This window comes from Lingula anatina, chromosome 1 (genome assembly GCF_051362555.1).
Source record: "Lingula anatina isolate TDL-2025a chromosome 1, LinAna3.0, whole genome shotgun sequence".
NCBI classification, from domain to species: domain Eukaryota; kingdom Metazoa; phylum Brachiopoda; class Lingulata; order Lingulida; family Lingulidae; genus Lingula; species Lingula anatina.
The window spans coordinates 6,857,597-6,879,553 of NC_141767.1; the positions used below are offsets into that span (position 1 = coordinate 6,857,597).

Below are 21,957 nucleotides of genomic sequence, written 5' to 3' on the forward strand. Positions count from 1 at the left end.
CTAATGTTTTGTCCAAAATATAGAGTATGTGCTATTTAAAAGAGAAAATTAAGCCAAAGCCTATAAAACTACTTTTTTTCACTCAGTTAAGAAGTTGACTATTTGACTTCTTCAAAGCCAATTTTTTTATAGCCCTATAGGTGTGAGATGTTTGTGTGTGTGTGTGTGTTTTTAATATATATATTTCTGAAATGACCAATGAATCTTTCATGCTTAATTAACAGAGATTGATAAAGATTTGTTTTGAAATAAAATTTTGAAGTATACAGAATCTGGGGCGTCATGATACATGGTGCTGACGGCGGCTCCACTGTAGTCTACCCTGCAAACATTCATCATCACCAAGTCGGCTGACGTTGAAATCGGTACAGGTGTAATGGTTATGGAGGCTTTTCCAAGAAATCGAAGCTTGGGATGATCTACCGGAAGTAGTATGTAGTATAAAGAAACATAGCCGAAATATACTCGATTATTATCGTTTAAGCCGTCATATCGTTGCTATCTTTTCAATTATGTCAAATAACGCACTCGCCGAAAAAAAGTGAAGAATAAAATGGATTTTTAAAATTCATTTTATTAATATATCTATTAATATGTTGATAAATAACTCTCTCAAAAAGTTATAGATTTTATATAATTCCCAATATTTGTAATACATAACTGGCCTGGCGTAAGATATTCCAAAGGCTGGCTAAGCAGGACCACCACACCCATCTCTAAACACTTACAAAAATATTTGGATGATATATTTGTTGATTTTTCTCAAAAATATATAGACGTGTTTTTGTGTTAAAAACGAGTCAACATTTTTTAGGACAAATTGACAGTTGTAGTTGATACTCCATCTATACAGTCAAAATAAACAAAAAAATATATGCGTCTCTCCAATTAATACGTCAATATAATGTTTACAATTAACAGTTCAAATTATTAACAATTGCCAAAATTCAATCTTGTTGATCATAGATATATTTTGTATAAAAATAAAATGAACAAGGCAAGTTGAACAAATTCTCGATAAAAAAAATCTATGTGTAAAATAGTACAAAAAAAGAACGAACAATAGGACTTGACTAACTATTGATTTGAACAATCAATAGTTATTCATTTTAATAAACATCAAGCGGTGCAACAGGTGTAAGTTACTTATTAATAAAATAATATTTGGTGTAGACTCCGTAGGATTATGCAATGGTTTTATTACCCTTACATGTAACATTCAATCACGGTGAATAAAATTAATTATTTGCTTTAATATAGAGTATAAACAAGATATTCCTAAATTTTTGAGAGAGAGAGTTGTATTTTGTCTGTTCCTCGAAGATGTTGCACGTAAAGTTCAAGGATACCTGATTTTCAACCGAGTTGGTGACTCAGTGTTTGGTCATGTTTCTTGTTGGAGAGTTTAGGCTCTTCTGACAGTTTAGGTGCTTCAGCGGGTCACATTGAAGTTAACCGTTCCTCTTCGTTCATGTCATTTTTTTCCGGAATCTAAATAAAACTTTTTAGGTCATTCTTATTTAGTCATTAAAAATATGTTGCCTTCAAATAAAAAAAACGGAATAGGCCTATAATATGTGGACTTCTCCGTGACCAGTATACGATTCACAACTGAAACTTTCATTTACTGCAAAAGGAGAATTTTAATGAAAAGCCGATGAAAAATTGTATAATACTTACAGTGAAGAGTGCGCTTGATGACATTTTGTGATGCAAAGTCTTGCACTTGCTGCACGCTGAAACGGAAAATATCTATCTCAATGGAATATAACTAAAAAATAAATATTGGACATGCAGGTAACTATCTCCAATCTGAAGGTGCGACTTTAGGTCTTCAAAAATACACAACAAAATGCTTACCATGTCGACTGATAAACTCGTCTGCAACCCAGTTTCCGTGATGATGTTCTTTATTTGATCCAGTATCTTCTCCTAAAATCCCACTGTATTTTCTCTGTATTGGTGTCCCACCTTGTCTGACTATGTAGTGGTAAATGAACGTGGCTAGGCATGCTCCAGTAATAGGGCCGACCCAGTACAGCTGTGGGGAAAATAGGACTCCGTTCACATGAAAAATCTATTTTCTAAAAATCTATTTTCTATTCGCGGTATCTTGTGATCACTCCGAGCACAGCCGAGAATTAATTACAGCTTTGGAAGTAACTGGCTCGCGCTGCCAGTAATTACGCCGCGGGGTATTCAGGGCACAGACCGTGATCACAAGATACCGCGAATAGAAAATAGATTTTTAGAAAATAGATTTTCCATGTGAACGGAGCTTTAAGTCAGAAAAGCGTGACGATTATATTCTTGTCATGATTCGAGTTAATTCATGTTTATTTGGTTTTTATTTTAATTAAATAAATAATTAATTAAAATTTGTATGTGACGGAGTCTCTTCAATCTAAGTATACGCAAATAATAACCACCGAGAATAGTTCTTAAAATGTTTTTTTTTTATTTCATTTTATTTGTTTGTTTATTTGTTATTAATCATTATTATTATCAATTTGTATTATATGTAGCATAATCACCCAACTATGCTCCCACTCGCCAGCTATGAAGGAACGTCCAAATGATATACATGGGTTCAACATCGTACCAGATAAATCTGCCTAAAATATCAACGGTAATCATTCTTAACATTAATAATTGATTTCTGTCTATGAAAGGGGAGTATTTAACCGGATTGAACTTTTTTTATTAATATTAAGACGTAAACAACTATGTAACAGAATATAAAGGGCAGATTTCAAAACTACTTTTATCTATTGTGATGAACAAACACATGATTGATAAAAATACACCCAACTGCACCTTTTAATCAGACTCATTTCTCTAACTGTGACTTCTTGGTATCCCCTTTCGTACATGAACGCGTCAACTCCAAAGGTTAATACATTTACTTGTATATAACAATCAAGCGCTTTTAAAAAAGAGGAAGCATGTTAATCTGTTAACCTGGGCCCCGTATCTCGAAAGCTTCGCTATGTTGCGCACGTGCGCGAGCATGGCGAGCGTGCGCTATTTGCTAGTGCAATTGCACCCACCTGCTATCTCGAACCCTTAGCAAACGCAACGCAATTATAACCTCAAACTCTACTAAAATTCGATTGCCGCATAAAGTGAAGACGTCATCACACAATTACACAAAATGTAATTTTTTTTCACCATGACGCAAATCAAGAGGTTGTTTTTATTTATAGGAATATCATAATTACAAATACTGATATTTAAAGTATTTGACATCAATAAAATGTCAAAAAAAAAACAATTCAATAAGCGAAGCTTGGACTGACACAATTACCGACACATTGGTGAGTAGTGTTCAGTCTCACAATAGTAGACATTGAGGAAGGTCACGGTGCGACCGAATGCTTTGTTTTTGCTTTTTCATTTTGTGTAGAAAATGACACTTTTCAATTAATTATTTTTATCAATAGACTACACAGATGAATTAAATTCACCAGAAAATATAAAATGATGTATGAATTGTTTAATTTTGAATTTTTTCTGCATAATAAAACAAGACTTTAGCATTCTTCATGTGAATATTTACCGCAAGTTTTTTTCTATCAGAGGTACCAGTGATTCAATCAATTAAAAGCTTCCATGTTTTTGTTATATGTTTTATTATATGCTATTATGACTAGCAACCCAAACTTGCCACCATGTTTAATTACATGAAAGACACATTAAAATGACGAATTATGCATACGCAGAGGCCTTTGCGACTAGTTTGTATCGCCGCAAATAATAGCCTCGAAACTAATGGTGATTTCGACATTAGCGCACGGACGCACGTGCGCAACAAAGCGAAGCTTTCGAGATACGGAGCCCTGATTGCATTTAGCGCTAGTTCCCACGAAGTTGAGTCGATCTACGTTGGCTCGACTGATCAACTTACCCCGGTAACGATGGCTATTGTCACCCACAGTCCGATGGGCAGTCCCCAGGATGGGTCATATGGGTGATAGTGGGTATCAATAGACCCCAGAGCAATGAAGACCATGACAAATGTGTTAAAGACTTCAATTCCAAAAGCTTGTGCCAGAGTCACTTCATGATGATGCCGTACGTAGCCGCTGATCTGACGACCGGGTGGAACCAATCTGAAAGAAAGAAGAAATTAAGAGAAATGTCTCCACTCACACATAATGCTTGATCATACAGAGAAAGCTAGCATTTGAATAATCATTTCTATGTATATGTGTATCTAAAATAGAGGGAAATACCTGAAACAATAGCTTTACAAGTTGTAAGTGTCAAGTAATGTTTTGTTATTATTATTATTTTTGTCGTTAATTCTACTCTAAATTTTTTTATTGACATTGTTCTTACGCTTTAGGCAGCCATGATCCCAAAACTGCTCCGGTACACTGGACAACGACATATATCAGCGCTAAAAATTAAAAAGGCACTTAGACTGGGTTTCATTTCTAAATAGCAATGCATTTTGATTACTATTTGGAACATGACGATTATAAAAATACAATGGAGTGTTTCCTTTTTTATCTAAATAAAACAATGTATTTATCAGAAGTACCACCTATAAATAAAGGAATTCATACATTTATTGTCGTGAAAATAAACTGATGATCAATACGTACAATAACTAAAATGAATTTGGCGAAAAAATAAAGAAAAAATTATTTTAAAATACAATGTAAATAGAAAAAATTGAGGAATCCCTCAGATGGTTCCTTGAAGTCGTGATACAAGTTAACCAGTATTATTTATAAAACAATGGCGCAGTAATTTAAGATAGCGGCAATAGTTTTGTCATGTTACCTTTCAGAGGTGTGAACTGCTTAGAAATGAGGAGTGCCAGACTGACAGCAGGGCTGATGTGTGCACCGCTGACGTGACCAATAGCAACAATAATGCAGTACACGCAGAAGCCTGTAAAAGCAATTCCTATAATGTTTTAAGGAACTAAGGTTGAACATTTGATGCTTTGAATTCCAGCTCTGCTCTGCATCTGTCAGATATGTTGCTCACAATTTTATTAAACTTGCTGACTTAAACGTTCAATGGAACAATTACCTTTTAAACATTTTCAGAACAAGAATTTTAAGTGGGTCCCCATATCTGATCCGCGGAGTAGTTAGTCGGTTGTCGTGAATCCGGCCTTACAGATGTGGCTGCAACTGATTGATACGGGAAGGGAACCATTGGGCAGTTTTACAAAATGACCTGGGTAGAAGTTACAACAGTGTGTTCTTTCGACTGCAGCTAAAAGCTTAAAGCTGTTATTGAAAGAAAATTTTATTATAACTTTTATTGCATAACACAATTGATAGAATTTTTTGCCAGGTTTTATGGACCAGGAGGACAACATACTATAGTACGTGGAAACATGGCATTAAATTTGATGCCGAATTCGAAAGTTTGCAAATTTCTCACTGATTGTGAATCAGACCAATAATTAAACATTTGTCAAAGCAGAAACGTGGTCATTGACCTTACAGTTAGAGTTGAAACCGGTCCATAGGCTGGCTGTATGGTTTACGTATGAAATATATGGAAGTTAGACAACCTTAACCTTGTTATTCGTTATTCCCCATTATACGCTAGCCCTACATTATGAAACTGAAGGTGCGTGTAACAGAGGCCAGAGAATCCATCCTCCTTAAGCTTCATTAAGGAAAGCACTATGTAAGTGGGTCAAAATAGCTTACCAGTACACATTTTAAACTTACCCATTCCTACCGCTACCCCTAACGTCGTAACATACTTTGGACAGTCAGCTAGTGCAACCGTCAACAACAAACCGTTAGCCAAGAGAATAAACGTTCCTATCATTTCTGCGCATACGGCTCTCCAGAACTGAAGTGTTTTAATGTCTTTTATTTCACTTCGGAATTGATCCAAAACTTTCTCCTTCCAGGTCCCCATGGTGTTCGTTGTGGGTAAACGTTGTGTTTGCAATTTTGATGACAAGAGAATGGTAGAGTGCTGTCAATTCTGTACTACTGGAACTGAACACACGCTGAGCAAGCGAGGGAATTTATACGCGCACGTGTGCCACTTATATGTCTTTCATATGAGCTACAATGGAGGAGGCGGAGTCTAGGGGTATCTGGTTGGTTGGTTGTGAGCATTTTGGCATTCTTTTACGTAATAATGATGTAAATTTATGTTTTAAGAAGCTCCAGAATCCCGCGTGAATGAGAAGACTTCCCTCCCCAGGTTCAAGGCGGCTCATGATTGCCTGTTGTTACAGAAAGGACCACTGGGTATGTCTCAGGTATATTCCCGACAAAATTACAGTTTAAAGCAAGATAACACACACCTTTTACCTGTGTCACTTGCTAGGTCTCTGACACCCTTGCATCCCATCGATAAAACGAAAACAAACAGCATCCAGTATAAAAACTACGGACAAATAGAATATCAGAAATTAATTAAAGGTTGACATGCTAATGCGGCATATTAGTGTTAGGTATATCACGTTTTATTCTGACAGTTTTTAAGAATGTATCATAGCTAAAAGCTACATGTATCCTTGCACCATAGCCCATTGGAACCTGTGCTTGGGTTTTACTTGAGCGACTCATGAAAGACGGAATCTGTCATGGTATGTCGCCTTTTACAATTACTGCACTGTTTGGATCTCAAAAGTACCTTTACTAGAATAAAAAAATTAAAAGAAGCGAAGTGCCTTTCACAAGATCCATACGTTGCATGTTTCTTATTAAACATGGTGTCCTTAAATCAAAACGATCGTGCCACAAGTACGTTAAGCACGGATTTAGTAGCAAACAGAAGAAACATCAAATAATTTGTATGTAAGAATGGAGATAATGGAAAGAATGAAATGTGTAAAGGAATGGGAAAATGATTGTGGGTTGTTAAAGCTTTACTTCTGTTTACTGCCAATTGTAAATGCAAATTAGATATGCTCAACATGTCCCGAATAGTGAAAGTAACCTTGCATTATCGATTGCCAAAGAAGTATCACAAAGTGCAGGAATTTCCAAGAGGCCTGAAAGAGCTGTTCCTAGCATAGGAGATCCCTCGACAACCTTCTTCTTTTTTCATAATATCAAAACTCACTAACTTGCCTTTACTACGAGTATTTCTGAGTGTAATTGATAAAAAAAATACCAAGAGATGGTCCGCTTCCATATGGGTGCAGTAAAACATCATTATCATTAGCTTAAACATAAAGGGTGATTTCCGCGTAGGTAGCACTTCACGTAACGTGCCTTACATGAAAATGATGTCATCACCAACGGTGTCAACATCTGCGTAACGCGATGAAAATTACGTTGGGTTTGAAAATTGTTAAATTTATTTTTTGTTTTAGAGGCTTCGTGCAAGATAGATTAAAAATGTAATTTGGCCTTGACGCAGGGTTCAGTGTTACAGCTATGCCATATGAGTGCGCATCCAAGCACAATCCCTTCTCGGGTATTGCAGTATGACTCTATGAGCAAGAAAAAAGTTTACAATTATTTTGACTTATACATTTTGAATATTTCTAGCAAAAAATTCCGTACTGATGTTTTGTTTTCAAATAAAGAGTGTGTGTGCTTTTTAAAGGAGAAAATTAAAACAAATGCCTATAAAATTACTTTTTTTTATTCAGTTAAACTATTTGACATCTTTAAAGCCAAATTTATTGCTTTGAATATGAGTGTTGAGAAGCCCTAGGTGGGAGATGTTTGTGTACAATGACCAATGACTTTTTCATATTAAATTGTTACTTCCAAAGCTGTAATTAATTCTCGGCTGCGCTTGGAGGAGATTTTGACACCTTGACGCATGCGCAGTAGTATCTCTTAGCTGTGGAGTTCATCAGTTGAGTTGTGACGACTCAAGCATACAGACGCGTAATATTGCTAGTGGTAGTGCTTGTTGTTGCACAAAATCGACAAACACATTTTTCAAAGCAACTGCGACCGCCATTTACTTTCTAACTTCCTACTGCGCACGCGTCAACGTATGAGAATCTCCTCCGAGCGCAGCCGAGAATTAATTACAGCTTTGGAAGTAACTCGCTCGCGCTGCCAGTAATTACGCCGCGGGGTATTCAAGGCACAGACCGTGATCACAAGATACCGTCAATAGATTTTTAGATTTTTAGAAAATAGGTTTTTCATGTGAACGGTCCCTTATAAGAACATCGTGGCATTTCGCACTAATGACAAGTCTTTTCTCCGCAACTCTGCGCAACTCAGCTGAATGTTATTGATTAAGTGCTTTTAACATTCGTTGACATTCTGTCACGCTTGCGGTCTTAGGCACCCTGGCTCCCCCTTGCTAAAATGAAGACAAAAACTGAGACAAGCAGACTCCAGTAGGCCTATAAAAACTATGGAAAAAGAGAATTTTAGAGATTTGATAAGGATCGTTTTTTTTTTTTCAGTTTCACACGATGGAAAAATATTGAAGCCCCCTAACTTGGAATGTTTATGGTTTAAATGAACAGTCATAAGCCAGTGGGGACAGAGAGCTTTACCCAGAGTTGGAAATTTTGCTATGTTTGTCGTCAGTGTCCAATGATAATTAAACGTAGACGACATCTCCTCGTTGCTTTTGTCTTTCAAGAATACCTTGCATGATATCTTTACACTTGGGGCATCTTATCCTTGAATAAGGGGGGGGGGGGGTCAAAAAGACAGAGGCCATAAATTCACAGAATCACAGAAGATGTCAAGATTATGCCAGGAAACAAAGACGGAGAAAATGACGGCTGTAAACGGACGTGGAGATGATAAAATTATGCATTATGCAACCAGCTTATCCTTCAGATAAAAGAGGAGGCATTATTACCCTTCAGATTTCCAGGACAGACTTTAAACTGCAACTGCACACGTCAGCGACTAAAACATTAATGCACTTTAACCCTCACATTCTGCTTAGAATTATCACACGGGGAATGGAACTGCATTAACCACGTAATGTGCAATACTCTACTAATTTGTTCCACCTAAGTAACTTGAAATTATTTTAATTGCTATTGCTTAAGTCTGGTATATCAATGGTTTTGTTAAAACTGTTACAAAAGACTAGAGATTCACAGAGTACTGAAAAAATGAATATACTCCTGCTTTTCGAAATAATTCCAAGCAAGATTGAACGATTAAGCCTTAGTGATATTGTTCTTGCTGTACTACGTGAATGCGCATCCAAACAAAACCGCCCATTCGTGGTATTGCACCATTTACAAATTCGTGTTCCCCCTTGTTGTCATTAATAACAGGTATCCCAGTGCTATCAAAATAACATGAATTCCTCAAAAGCAAGTTAAAATAAATTAGTAGCAATGCTTACAAAGCTGCACATCTTACACATTGTGAAAATGAACGTGTAATGCCGGTGCTGGTATACTTCATACTAAAAGACACAGAAATGATGCTCAATACCTAGTAAATATCGTTTTATAATTAACAAAGTTAAAACAGTTTAAGCATGGTTTATTCAAGTTATATAAATCATGATTTACAAAATTCTCTTTATATTGCTGTAAAAACTTAGTACAGTTTTCATGTAAAAGAACCCATTTGATTTTGATTAAATACTTGCAATTCACAATAAATGTGATTTTGCATAATTCAAAAGTGCATAATATAAGTTTACAAAGGACAGACATTTTACATTAATGCAATCAAATATTATGAAGTTAAATAACTTTTTTATAATTAGTCTATTCCAGGTTAACTCCATGAAAAGGTGTTTTTGACAGGTCTAGATCCTAGAACAGTTCTAGGACTTATCTAGAATATTCTTATACCACCTACTGATGTGTTCTATTACATCATACAAAGGGGAAGTTTATGTAAGATTAAACCAGATAGTTATAAAATTTTTAAAATATGTTTGAGCAGTACTGATTACTGTATCAACTTCTTAACAAGATAACTTGCAAACATATATTACTACTGAACATAAACAAACATGAACAGAAAATGATATTTAGGACTAGATTTACACTGAGCACATAATAAAGGAACTGTAAACATTTAAAATAGAATCAATAACTGAAGAGTAATCCCCCCCCCCCTTTATCTATTTACAAGATAGAAATACTAGTAGACAGTGCATATTACTTTTTTAAAAAACTATAAACACATTAATGTTTTTTTTTCTTAGTAAAATCTGTATCATACAGCTGAACTGCTGGTCACATTGTATTGTACAAGTTATCATCCAGTTCCCATGTTGTTGCATGGGAAAATATATCATTTGTCAAATTAAGAAAAGAATATTCACTTCTGAATAAATAATAGTATATTAAAAACTAAGACAAAAACAAATATATTAAAGTTGTTACTACACATGTACATGTATATTAACTATAAATGGATGGAAATTTGATCCTTAGTTGTCAAGCTATATACTCATCTACATTGTTGCATAGAGAAATCATCTGAGCAATAAAAAGGATTTTAAAAAATATAAGTAAATACACATCTTAATTAAGGGCAGTAAGACAAAAAAAAAAGTGGACGGCTTTTAAATAGAAACAGTAACAACATATTCTACTTGGGTACATTCTCCAGGGACAATTTGATCATTTTATCAACAAGAGTGATCCAGTTGAACTTGGCCTCATAACTATGAGCTTGTAAGATCCACTTCCTCTTTGGGGTGTACATCTTGAAGGCATTCTTCACATCTGAAATTAGCAATATGTGTGCACATTTCTTTGGAAAATCCATAGTCTATGTCCACTGGAATGTGGTTTTTTGAGAAGCTGTGCAATGGAAATTTACTACAAAAATTCCAGTTATGATAAAAGTAAGTGTATTTGCAGGCATCAGTTCATATAAAAATACATATTGTATACCAAAAAAAAAAATGTGTCCAATCTATTATGTTATTCCTAAATATTTATCTTACATTTTGAATCCGGGATGTCTTCCATCCTTAATCTTGGCAAACCTAGCACTGCCTCATAGATGTAGGTGTGTTCCACATAGCGTTCAAATGGAAAGTGCTTGGTCTTTCTCTTGGTAATTATCACAGAGTCATTGAAGAGATGTAGGCCCAAGTTATCTATTTCTTGATACATTCTGGAATGTAAAACACCAGCATGTTGAAGAACTTCATCTGAAGTCATGCAAACTCATGCATAACATGATGATGTGAAATATGCTAGAATTTTGTATGTTTTTATTATCCATGAAAATCCACTATTTGCAAAGAAAGATGTAAAAAATCAAAGATAAATAAAAATAAGACTACTTGTACTTTTTTTTTCATCAGTATTAGCTGAAACCTTTATGAACATTGCCTAAATGGCTGGAACATTCACATTACTCAAATTTTCTGGTCCCAAAGTGGAGTCACTGCACAGGAGTCCACTTAAGATTACCACTGGCACAGATGTTTGCATATGCCTACCTTAATTCAGGCTTAATTGTGTTAGCAGCAGGAGGCCTCAGGAGGGACATGTCTTCATGTTTCAGGAAATATCTGTTGGTTTCAAGAAGAGACTGAAAAAAAACCCATAAAATTATTACACTCAAGTTTATTAGTTATTACGATAACCATTATTGACTAAGGGGCCCATTCCTTAAATGAACCTGTTACATGTATTTACACATAAAGTTACATTAATCCAAAATGGAAAGATTAATACATGTAGCAGGTTTAAAAGTATTTGCATACTTAATGTGCATGAAAAATTTCATCATAATCAACTTACTGGGCAGTGCTGTATTTGTTTCTGGACAGCAAGAAGTTCCCTGTCATGCTCTCCTCTTAGTTTTGCTTCTTTTACCATTCTTTCTACTTCCTTGATGCTCTCCAGTGCTGCAGCAGTGTCCCCTCTGTCTATGTGGTCTTTGGGGGTGTTGGCTTCATACCAGGTTAGGAGAACCACATACTCACATAGTCTTTTACCAGGTGCCAAAAACAGCTCAAATAAACTGAAGAAAGAGAGCCAATACATTTATATCAGCTGTGAAAACATTTTACATCTTTACTGTACATGTAACACACAAAGATCGGCAAATTTAAAAGAATTACAAAAAGTACCTAAAAATGGGAACATCTGTAATATGGCAACAAAAGTTAAACAATCTTAGTTACAGCTTGAACAATAAATCTGTATTTGTCAGTAGTGCAATAACACTTTCTCTCTTTTCTTATACATCTTTTAGTTTACATCGATATCTTCTATCCTCACGTTAACATCCTGGTCCTAGCAGTTCTCTCCTGTCTCTTCACAAATGCCTTGAAGTTTGGGTAGTCAAACAGGCACTTCTCTAGTACAGCAATGATGATCTGGTAGTTCTTGAAGAACTCTGTGTACCAGTTGAGTTTTGTACAGAACTTGACCATAACATCACCCAGACACTGGTCCTCACTCCAGTCATCTATACGGATCTGTAGCTCATCAACTAAGTGACTACAGAAGATAATGAAGAAGAGAAACTTTAAATGATCCTTAATGATAATATTTTTTTAGTTCTGATGTTCAAACACCAACAAATAACATAAAATGTTTTCAATTATTGAGAATGAGTGCATAATGCTCATAAAACAGCTTGATACATCTACCAGTAGAACCATAACTTATCTAGCAGTCTAGTTTGTCTTATGTTCCAGAAAATGTGATAATTCCAAGAAACATTTTGTTTTTTGTCATGTGCCATGCTAAAAAGATTCTGGCTAAATAACAGTTCAAATATAATATTAAATGGCATCATTGATCAGATATATATTTATGTTAAAAAGGAAGATGATTATATTCTCACCTGCTGATTTCTAACAGGGTCATAATGTCAGAGAAAATGTTCTGTAGATGTGGGGCACTAAGAATAGCTCTACAATAGAAACACATCTCTAATGGTAGAAATACTTTAAGTTTTGAAAACATGTTTCATGATATCAAATTACCATTATGTTGCTATATATTAACCACAAATAAAATTTCCTTCAAATGTACTTAACAACCTTTTCCTTGTTCGACACAATGTAAAAAAGCATTACAGGTAGATTTAACACCCCATTGCTCAATTCTGGCTGCTTACTAATTCTTATTCAACTGCTTCTTGGCATCACCTTACCTATTGGAGGAGATAGCCCTCCTAAGAGGTACAACAAACACATCCTTGATGGTCTCCAGTGTTCTTTTGTAATCCACTTCTGATGCTAATATCTCACGGGCTATCACACTTCTCTTCTCTGGGTGATCTGAGAACTGCTTGGTGTTCTAAATATATATACATATATATATATATTTAATCCATGCATGTTATTTTGAAATACAGTGTTTTATATCTCAGTTCCAAGAAATATATTGATATTATTCTCTATTCTGGTTAACAAAATCAGTGTAATGTAGCATGCAATGAGTTAAATGAAATAAAAAATCTGAACTTAGTTAAGGTAATGTCCTTATGTACTTATGTACTTTTTTAAGATAAAATCAATTAGCTTTGCTAGATCGCCAACATTAGCTGCTGATGCAATGCACAACAATGTTAATGTGTGTGTTGTTGTTGTGCAGTGTAGCATAAGGCAACTTCCTTAAATAAAGATGTACCTGCAGTTAAATTAAAACATTTTAATTCATATGGATATGGATGAAAACAGTATAATTATACAACATTTTAACTAAAATAAATGTGTTAATTCATTTAAAAACAAGTTTTTGTTTATCACTCACCAGTCTCCTGGTTGCTGATTCCAGTGGTGACCTTAAATTTTGACTGGAAATATATCCACCAGTAGGTATTAAACGGACATCGGACTTTGCCTTTTCCCTTTGCTTTTTAGCTGCATTTCCTTTAATGTCCTTCTTGCCTTTGGCTTTGCTCTTTGATTTTTTTGAAGATTTTTTTGCTGATGATTCAGAAGACGATTCTGATGATGAAGATGATGATGACGAAGATGATGATGATGATGATGATGATGACGATGAAGAAGAAGAAGACGATCCTTCATCACTTCCTTTTTTCTTTTTCTTATCCTTCTTCTTTCCCTTATTTTTATCTTTGTCCTTCTTCTTCTTTTTGTCTTTCTTTTCATCTTTTTCTTCTGCATCATTTTTATCTCCATCTGCTTTTTTGTCCTTCTTCTTCTTTTTGTCTTTCTTTTTGTCTTTTTTCTTTTCTTTTTCCTCCTCTTTATCTTCTTCACCTTTAACTTCATCATCTTTCTCACTTTTTGCCTCCTCAATTTCTTCATCTATTTCTTCACTCTCTTCGTCATCATCTTTATCTCCACTATCTTTATCCTTTTCTTTCTCTTTAACTTTTCTTTGGGCCTCCTCATTTTTACTTTTTTCCTCTTCATTCTCTTCATCTTTCTCTTCATGTTTGTCTGTCTTTTTGTCTTTTTTCTTTTCATCTTTCTCTTTGTGTTTGTCTTTCTTTTTGTCCTTCTTGTTTTCATCTTTCTCTTTGTCTTTGTTCTTTTTCTTTTTATCTTTTTCTTTCCCCTCTTTCTTATTTTTCTTTTCTTTCTTGGCATCCACAGTACTCTCCTCCACCTCACCATGGTCTCCTGCTCCCAAAAGAAATCCCTTTTGTTTGGCTGCTTCAGTTTCCTCCTCCTCCTCCTCCTCCTCTTCACTTTCCTCCTCCTCTGCCTGCAGTTTAGCTGTCAGGCCCCCAGTACCAGCCTATTACAAATACAACATAAAACATGTTATATAAAAAGATACAAAACAACAAGCATCTAAAAGAAAAAAGAAAACTCTAACACAAAGACATGCTTGATGCTGTCACTATAAATAATATCTCTGCTCCTGCCTACCTTGTGTGCAGAATTCCCACCAGCTGCTTGTTGTTGTTCTGGAAGCAGGACTTCATATCCAGATAGCCCAAGAAGGTACTGTCCAAGGTACTGCAGAGGTTTCACCTATGAATAACAGGACATTTCATTTCATACAGTACATGTACATCTCTTTCTCAGCCTTTTTTTCACAACAAAATCACATAGATGCTACCTTTACTACTTCATAATCAGCTAAATTTTTGAAAGGCAAACTTTTTTCATCTTTGCCCAAAGCCCCCCCCCCCCCCCCACACACACACACACACCAAAAAAATAAATAATAAAAAAATAAATAAATAAATAATATTTTTACACTGTTTAGGCATGGAAGATACCCAGAACTGGATAGCTAGGATTTATTTAGGTATTGGGTCCAGGCACAGATGCCAAAAAGTTTTCGGAAATAATTGAATTGGAGCAAAAAACAATTGTGGTAGCCTCAAAGAGCCTCAAGCCTCACATCTTCCGCTATATTGACAGTAATTCATTTGAAAAAATATGTAAAACAATTCAGAGACCCAGATAGATGTAAGACAGAATCAACAGCTTATATTGGCAGTTCCACTGCTATGGTCTACTATGGCCCCATTCACCAAGCATGGTTTACAATGCTGGATTTTGCACCTAAATGGTGGCTCGAGCTTCTAAATAAAGTTCACAGTTCAAAGTTTAGACCCCTACAAATGCTGCTTTACATGTTTTACATAGATTATTTCTAATAATATTCAGGATAATTCTTAACATTATAGGAAATAAACAATAATATGCACAATGACATTTTATTACATTCTTTGTGTAAGTATGTATAAAAAAGAAATACATGTTTGCTAGGTTTAAACTCACATTTTTCTGCTGGCCTAATGAGACAAGTCCCTCAACCAGTGCCTCTGTGACCACATTGATGCCTTGGATGTCTGCCTGGCCCAGTGCATCAAAGACAACCTGGCCTGAAGTAATCAAACATGACATCATTATACAGTGCAGCAGTAATGATATCATAATGGAGTCTGGGGTAACTGTCCATGATATCAAGAGGAAGAGAAAAAACCAAACAAAAACTCTGGATTCTCGACTTGGAAACAATGTTGTTACATGTACTTGGGAAAGAGAGAGCAAACCTGAATTTTGGTAAATGATATAAGACCTAAGGGTGTAAGTGTACATACGTGCCCATGCATGTGCATCGGTGCAGTGATATAAATGTGCATACATCACACACAAAAAGGTGATGGAAAAGTGACAAGCTTGAACATATACATTAATGTCTGTCTGAGTAGATCATAAAAAGTTAATTAAAAATACTACTGGTATGTCTTTAAAATGAAAAAAAAATTAATGAAATGAAAATACATGTAATGAACAGTGACAGCCAAAAATAATCATTTCAATCACCACATGTTCCCCTCCTACCTGTGACCTGTGCCACCAGGTCCCTGTGTTGCTCCTCAAAGTACTGCCCCAGTAGTCTGCTGGTCCTGCCCAGGGCCTCCTGGACGGTGTCTGCAGTATTAGCCCACACATTTAGCTTACTACTGGCAAAGTACAGAGACGGTGGGTAATGATCCTCTGGGCAGAATATCCACTCACTGTTTACTAGAAGTTAAGGCAAATCTTAAGCAATCTTTCTCAGAGGTGTATTGTCATAACAAAATTACCTTATGAGTATACAGTATATTACATATTGAAACAACCGCCATTGAAAAAACAATTTTACATAAGTTTTGGCATGCTTTCTGATGTACATTGATCTGCCCAGGTATTACACATTGCAGATGAACTGCTAAGGCATCTTCCATAAACATTATTTTGAATCTATATTATATTAATCTGATTGCATGCACAATTTTTTGCGAGATTGAAAAAGAACTTGAAAGACCTCTCTTAATAAATCAATGTTAATATAAGACTCACTGTGGTTATAGTTGCCAATGATCCCAGTGGGTGAACAGAATGGAATTCCTGTAATACTGTGCAGCTGTATCAGCATTTCCAAACCTTCCTCTAAAGGTGATAAATTAAGGCAAGAAAAAAATGAAGAGTCAAATCATATTAAAAATATTTGGACTGAGATCTTTCGTAATTCTCCTATTTTAAATCAGAGATTCACTTCATAAATTAAAGTAACCATGTAAGTCTGACCAACAGTTTGACAATAATCAACATTAAAGATGATACTGCATTAAATTCATATCTCATTTTACTATCACTTTCTCTTCAAATATCGTATTATATCCCATACTCACCACAAGAAGCTAATGGTAAGAAGAGGTCCACATGTCCATTCTGCTGTGCAGGTAAACAATGGATGGTGATGAACTCAAAGAAATCTCTGACCTCAGACAGGTCTAAAGCATCTAAAGTCACCGTGTACTCGTGGATCAGTCTCAACTCCCCCAATTCACGAGCATGACAGAACAGACCAATGCTCCTGGAAAGATTAGAATGCTTATATCACTGATGTAAAATCTAAATGTTTTAATAATTATCAATGTTGGGATAGTTTTTTTGCATATATTACTAGGGGCAGGTAAGGGGAGCCTTGGGGTTATATCAGACATACAGAAATTTGGGCACAAATACTGCCGCAGTGTACCGGTACCTAGTAGTAGCAACTGCCCTTTTTAATCATACTGAAACTGTCATCAGAAATAATATTTTTCATGATATATTTAATTCATTTTATTTGATTGTATAATTTACTTTGTATCTAAACAGGACTGAGAGACATGTCGGTGCATCTCCTTGATAAAATAGCAGCTCACATTATTATATATGTAACTTACTTTGCACTTCTTCCTTGCAAAGTTTCCTCAAGTTTAAACTTGAGAGTTTCCACTGTGGTACCTTCAAATTCATATACTATGGGTATTACACCAAAGAGTACCGCGTCGACTAATACCTAAAACACAGCATAATCTAAGAGTCACCATCAAACAGCTAGAACTCAAATTATTTTGCTTTGTTCAATAGTTCATGAAAAACATTAAAGTGTACATATCATGTAAAATAAGGATGCATAGCCGATAACCATCACTTTACTAACTATTACATACACTAAAGTGCATACAGCATGTAAAATAAGTACCCGTTGCAGACAATTATCACTTAAATAACTATTACATAAACTAAAATGTATCTATCACGTAAAATAAACACCCACATCAAATACCTGTGTGTCTGAAAGAGATAATTAAGTAATCACATTATAAAATTATATGGACAAGATATCACATTACAGAGTATAACTTACATCAGCAGCAGGAACACGTGACGATATAAAGATGACCCTGGGGTTGGCCTCAGCAGGGTAGGGCATACTGGAACACTCGGTCATGAGCCTGCTTCTCCAGGGGAGTGGATAGCCTCCCACACCCCCAGACAGATGGGGCCTGGGAAAATTGCACATTCTTTGTATTGGTCCATCCAATACAGCAGTGTTACACTTTGAGAAAATGTATGGTAATTAATGCAATCAAATCTATTTATATTGTCTTATCTATTCATTGATTGGATAAAATGTTCTTAATTTGATAAAATGTGTAACATACAAAGAGTAAATCTATCAGTGCACTGATTCAAAAAACAAGAAGCTTTTTAAAAAGCAGCTGAAATAAAGAGCTGCAGGGAGTGTAATTCCTGCTTCAAATTCTCACATTCTGTGAATTGACTTTTCCTTAGGTGGCTCCCATTCCATGTTGATGAGCTCTGTCAGCCGTTTCTCTACAAAGTTTTCAAACTTGAGACTTCTGGAGATGGTGTCTTCTGGTGGTGGTTCATCAGAATTGAAGTCATAGGCCTGGCCACTCTAAGAAACAAATGTGACAACACTTAGGAAATAACATACCTGGTATTTATTTGTCAAGATTAAAAGTAGCCAAATATGATTCACAAATGCAGTCAAATTCTTTTTCATCACATAAATTATTTCACACTGGGTTAGGGAACCTTCTAGTCAACTGCATATACAGTATATCCACTGAATAGGTAGCTGGGAGGATTTACTAGAATTTTTATATATTACATGGCTATTTATATTTGTTATCTATGGGCATATTTATACAATGCACTCACTGTCAACAGCCTATGTCTTTGCCGTTTCACTTTCTTATCCAGTATTTGTGTCTGTTGACTTTGTTCTGGTGACTGATGGAATGATTTGGCTGGCTCAGTCTGGGACCTGGTGTGCTGCTTTTTGATAAATCCCCATCTACAATTGGAAAAAAATTAAGTATAAAAAATAAATGAAAAACAGGAAAAAACAATACCAACTTCGATGTGATTCAAGGAGTCACAACTCAACTAAGTTTGCACCTGTAGAATCTTAATTCAAATAAGAAATCAAGAAGTGTTAAAAAATTGTCCACTTAAATGGATATGTCTTGTTATTTGAACATTATAACTATCTGGAAAAAAAACAGAAAGATGTCAGTATATGTTAAGTACTCACTTGTCATGAAATACATTTGCAGACTTTGGCAATTTTGGATCATTAGGATTGAACCCATAGAGAAAAGCATTCATTGATTTTTCAAGGTCTTTAGGATTTTGGTCAGGAACAATCCACGGGTCTCTGGCTTCCATCAACATTCCTCCAAAGACAAAAATCACTACATCATTTACATTTAAAGTACATAAGTCCACATAAAATTAGTAGCAGTTGATAATCTACCTTTGCAATGTGAAAACCATATTTTGTTCTCACATTTTAATCTAAAAATACCTAAAATTATATTAACTCCATATCATCAGGCACTTCTCATTAATTCAATGGTTCAACAAAAATACGAAGTAAGTGCCTTTGAAAGCAAACTACACTACATACTGCTACTCCTAGGTGAAAGCTTGGTTGGTCTTCTGACAGTCTCTGGGTCCAGTTTCCTCTTGCTGTCAAACTCCTGGAGGACCTGCTTGGAGAGCTCTGTCTCGTCCCCAGCTTTCCCTCTGACTACCACCTCTGCTTCTCTGCCATCAGATCTGGTGCCATATAACTGGTTCTAGAACAGGCAGTATTCAGCTTATTTATGATGGTAAAATCCTGCACTCCACATGTAATGCTATATATGTAAAGAGTGTAGTGGAGAGTCTTTCTAAATAGAGGTCAACAGCATTATGATAGGATTGATCATTTAGATATTTGTGCATGCTGTTTTTAAACCACACTGACAAACAGTAGAATTAAGCTGTAAAAATATTTTTTACATAGATTAAGGAATAAATATTAAAATATTATATATGCATGAAACCTTATTTTATCTTATGTTTCCTCATGATTCCTGATATGAAACATTTTACTTTTACTCAAGGAGGTACATACATAAATTATGTTTACATGCACCAGCATTATGCATGCTTCTCATATTGTTAAGCAGATCGGAAATAAGATAAGTGCTTCATGTATTTAAAAAGAAATGAAACATTACTTACACCTCTATTGGAAACTACTACATCCATTGTCATGAAACAAGCAACATAATGTCTCTTCCAGGCTCCAACTTCACCCTCACTGGGTGTATATGGAAGATGCCAGCCCAGCTTTATACATTTGGGTTTCCACAAAACATCCTGAAATAATGATATGTAACAGTTCATAATTATCGTTTGTTCATACCTATGTATATATTATGCATGGGTATATTTCAGGCTGTTACAACAGCACAAAAAAAACTTTGCATTGATTGCACATGTATGCAGTACATACCCAGTAACTTATTGGGCTATCCCCATTTAACAGTGCTGTTACCAATTTAAAACAGGAGAAGCATACATTTACCAAAAAAAAATATCTCCATCTGAGTTTTTACTTACATCCTCTGCTAAGCTCTTCCAATACCAGTTGACCTGGCCACAGCGACAGAGAGTCCTCGGATCAAAGTATGAGAATATGTAATGGCTGAGAAACCTGGGCAACACTGTGGTGAAGTCCAGGTGTCTGAGAGGAACTTTCTCTTGGAACCATCTGTGCATAAACAGTAACTGGCCTTTGGTACACTGTTTAAGAATGACATCTAGGAAACGTTTCCTCTGAGAATCTGTCCAAAGGTCAAACTGAAAGGCACCATTACCTTAAATATTAGTGTAGTTTTATAAAGGTTGCAATTCTATTACTTACTTTTGAGTCTTTATATAATTTTTTCTACAGATTTACCTTTGGTAACAAACTTCTTGTTAAAACATAATCATGAAATATAAAATTACCTGCATTTATAAATATACATACTAGTATAACATAATGTACATACCCAATTTGATATTAGCTCTCTTCTTTCCTTGTATATCTGTAAGAAGAAATTATAGAAAAGTTTTATCTATACTGTACATGTAAATGAAGCAAAGAAAGGGCAAAAGGCAGTTTTAAATCTTATCTTTTGTTATTAAAAAATGTTTTGTGTTTATTAAGCATTCTGTCTTCAAAATGTAACATTTACCAGTACTTGTATTATACTCCCTTGTTTGTAAAAAGAAAAAACACTGAAATTCATTGTCATGCCATTACCAAAATTAGTGAATAATACATTACAATGTAATAGAAAAAAATCAATGAATGAAGTCAATCTGACATTAACTTGTGTTATGTGCCCTAATGATGACAGATACATGTACCCGTGTTAATGGAGTGTTTAGCTCCAATAATTTGACCCAACTACTTTGAACTATAGTACATGTACAGGTACTACAATTCACTCTTCAGTGTCAGTACTCAGTGGGCTTTGGTAAACTGAACGAAATGTATACTACATGTAAAAATTGCACCAGTGGTGGAACAGGTAGTGTAGAACCAGTACCTGTTGATTGGACGGCTTATGTACGACGGGCGTCCATGCGCTATGAACAGTCCTGAACTTATCCGTCTCAAACTTGGTCGGCAGAGCGGTTTTCTCTCTTTTTTTTTGCACTTTGCCGATAACCTTCGAGTCGTCAGCTGTCAGATCCTTCAGCCGCTGTGTGGGTTTGATGGTGGCGGTGGCCTTAAAATTGGTGGCCATTATCTATGCCAAGTTTAGAATAATAACGAAGAAATATATCTAGATGAGCGCACTTCTTTGGCCCTTACATCTTCTTCAACTTTCATGGGACTTGAGAATGAATTCGGCCCATGTGGAGTAATGCAAATCATGCATTAAACAGGAATGATTGAACTGCATGGAGGCCGCCATCTTCAACGTTTTCAATACCAACGCGCATGCGCGGCGTGTATGTTACTAAGGCTTATTCCCAAGT

The 21,957-nt window shown here is 35.4% G+C and overlaps 2 protein-coding genes across 2 annotated transcripts; both read right to left on the minus strand.

The window, feature by feature from the left end:
* Positions 1-561: 561 nt before the first annotated feature.
* LOC106174316 (aquaporin AQPAe.a-like) lies at positions 562-5,898 on the minus strand. The gene is made up of 8 exons (XM_013555819.2): positions 5,703-5,898; positions 4,792-4,902; positions 4,342-4,402; positions 3,908-4,112; positions 2,535-2,615; positions 1,861-2,041; positions 1,681-1,736; positions 562-1,491 (listed from the first exon to the last, which is right to left on the minus strand). The coding sequence occupies exons 1-8, from the start codon at positions 5,896-5,898 to the stop codon at positions 1,441-1,443; spliced, it is 942 nt and encodes a 313-aa protein (XP_013411273.2). The 3' UTR covers positions 562-1,440.
* A 3,511-nt stretch (positions 5,899-9,409) lies between these two features.
* Positions 9,410-21,925, minus strand: LOC106174317 (epithelial cell-transforming sequence 2 oncogene-like). Its single transcript, XM_087002509.1, has 23 exons — positions 21,522-21,925; positions 20,979-21,014; positions 20,545-20,784; positions 20,164-20,301; positions 19,562-19,733; positions 19,187-19,328; positions 18,811-18,946; positions 18,393-18,544; positions 17,990-18,128; positions 17,523-17,638; positions 16,983-17,167; positions 16,651-16,740; positions 16,150-16,332; positions 15,583-15,686; positions 14,719-14,823; positions 13,628-14,584; positions 13,026-13,171; positions 12,714-12,782; positions 12,143-12,364; positions 11,660-11,882; positions 11,356-11,447; positions 10,852-11,024; positions 9,410-10,627 (listed from the first exon to the last, which is right to left on the minus strand). The coding sequence occupies exons 1-23, from the start codon at positions 21,720-21,722 to the stop codon at positions 10,491-10,493; spliced, it is 4,158 nt and encodes a 1,385-aa protein (XP_086858635.1). The 5' UTR covers positions 21,723-21,925; the 3' UTR covers positions 9,410-10,490.
* Positions 21,926-21,957: the final 32 nt, after the last annotated feature.

Coding starts and splice junctions, on each gene's coding strand:
- LOC106174316 (XM_013555819.2), bottom strand. CDS start 5,898: ATGGGGACCTGGAAGGAGAAAGTTTTGGATCAATTCCGAAGTGAAATA. Junction 4,903..5,702: donor AGGGGTAGCGGTAGGAATGG/GTAAGTTTAAAA, acceptor TTGCTTTTACAG/GCTTCTGCGTGTACTGCATT. Junction 4,113..4,341: donor GGATCATGGCTGCCTAAAGC/GTAAGAACAATG, acceptor TCTTTCTTTCAG/ATTGGTTCCACCCGGTCGTC.
- LOC106174317 (XM_087002509.1), bottom strand. CDS start 21,722: ATGGCCACCAATTTTAAGGCCACCGCCACCATCAAACCCACACAGCGG. Junction 13,172..13,627: donor AATCAGCAACCAGGAGACTG/GTGAGTGATAAA, acceptor ATATATATTTAG/AACACCAAGCAGTTCTCAGA. Junction 12,783..13,025: donor AGGGCTATCTCCTCCAATAG/GTAAGGTGATGC, acceptor TTTCTATTGTAG/AGCTATTCTTAGTGCCCCAC.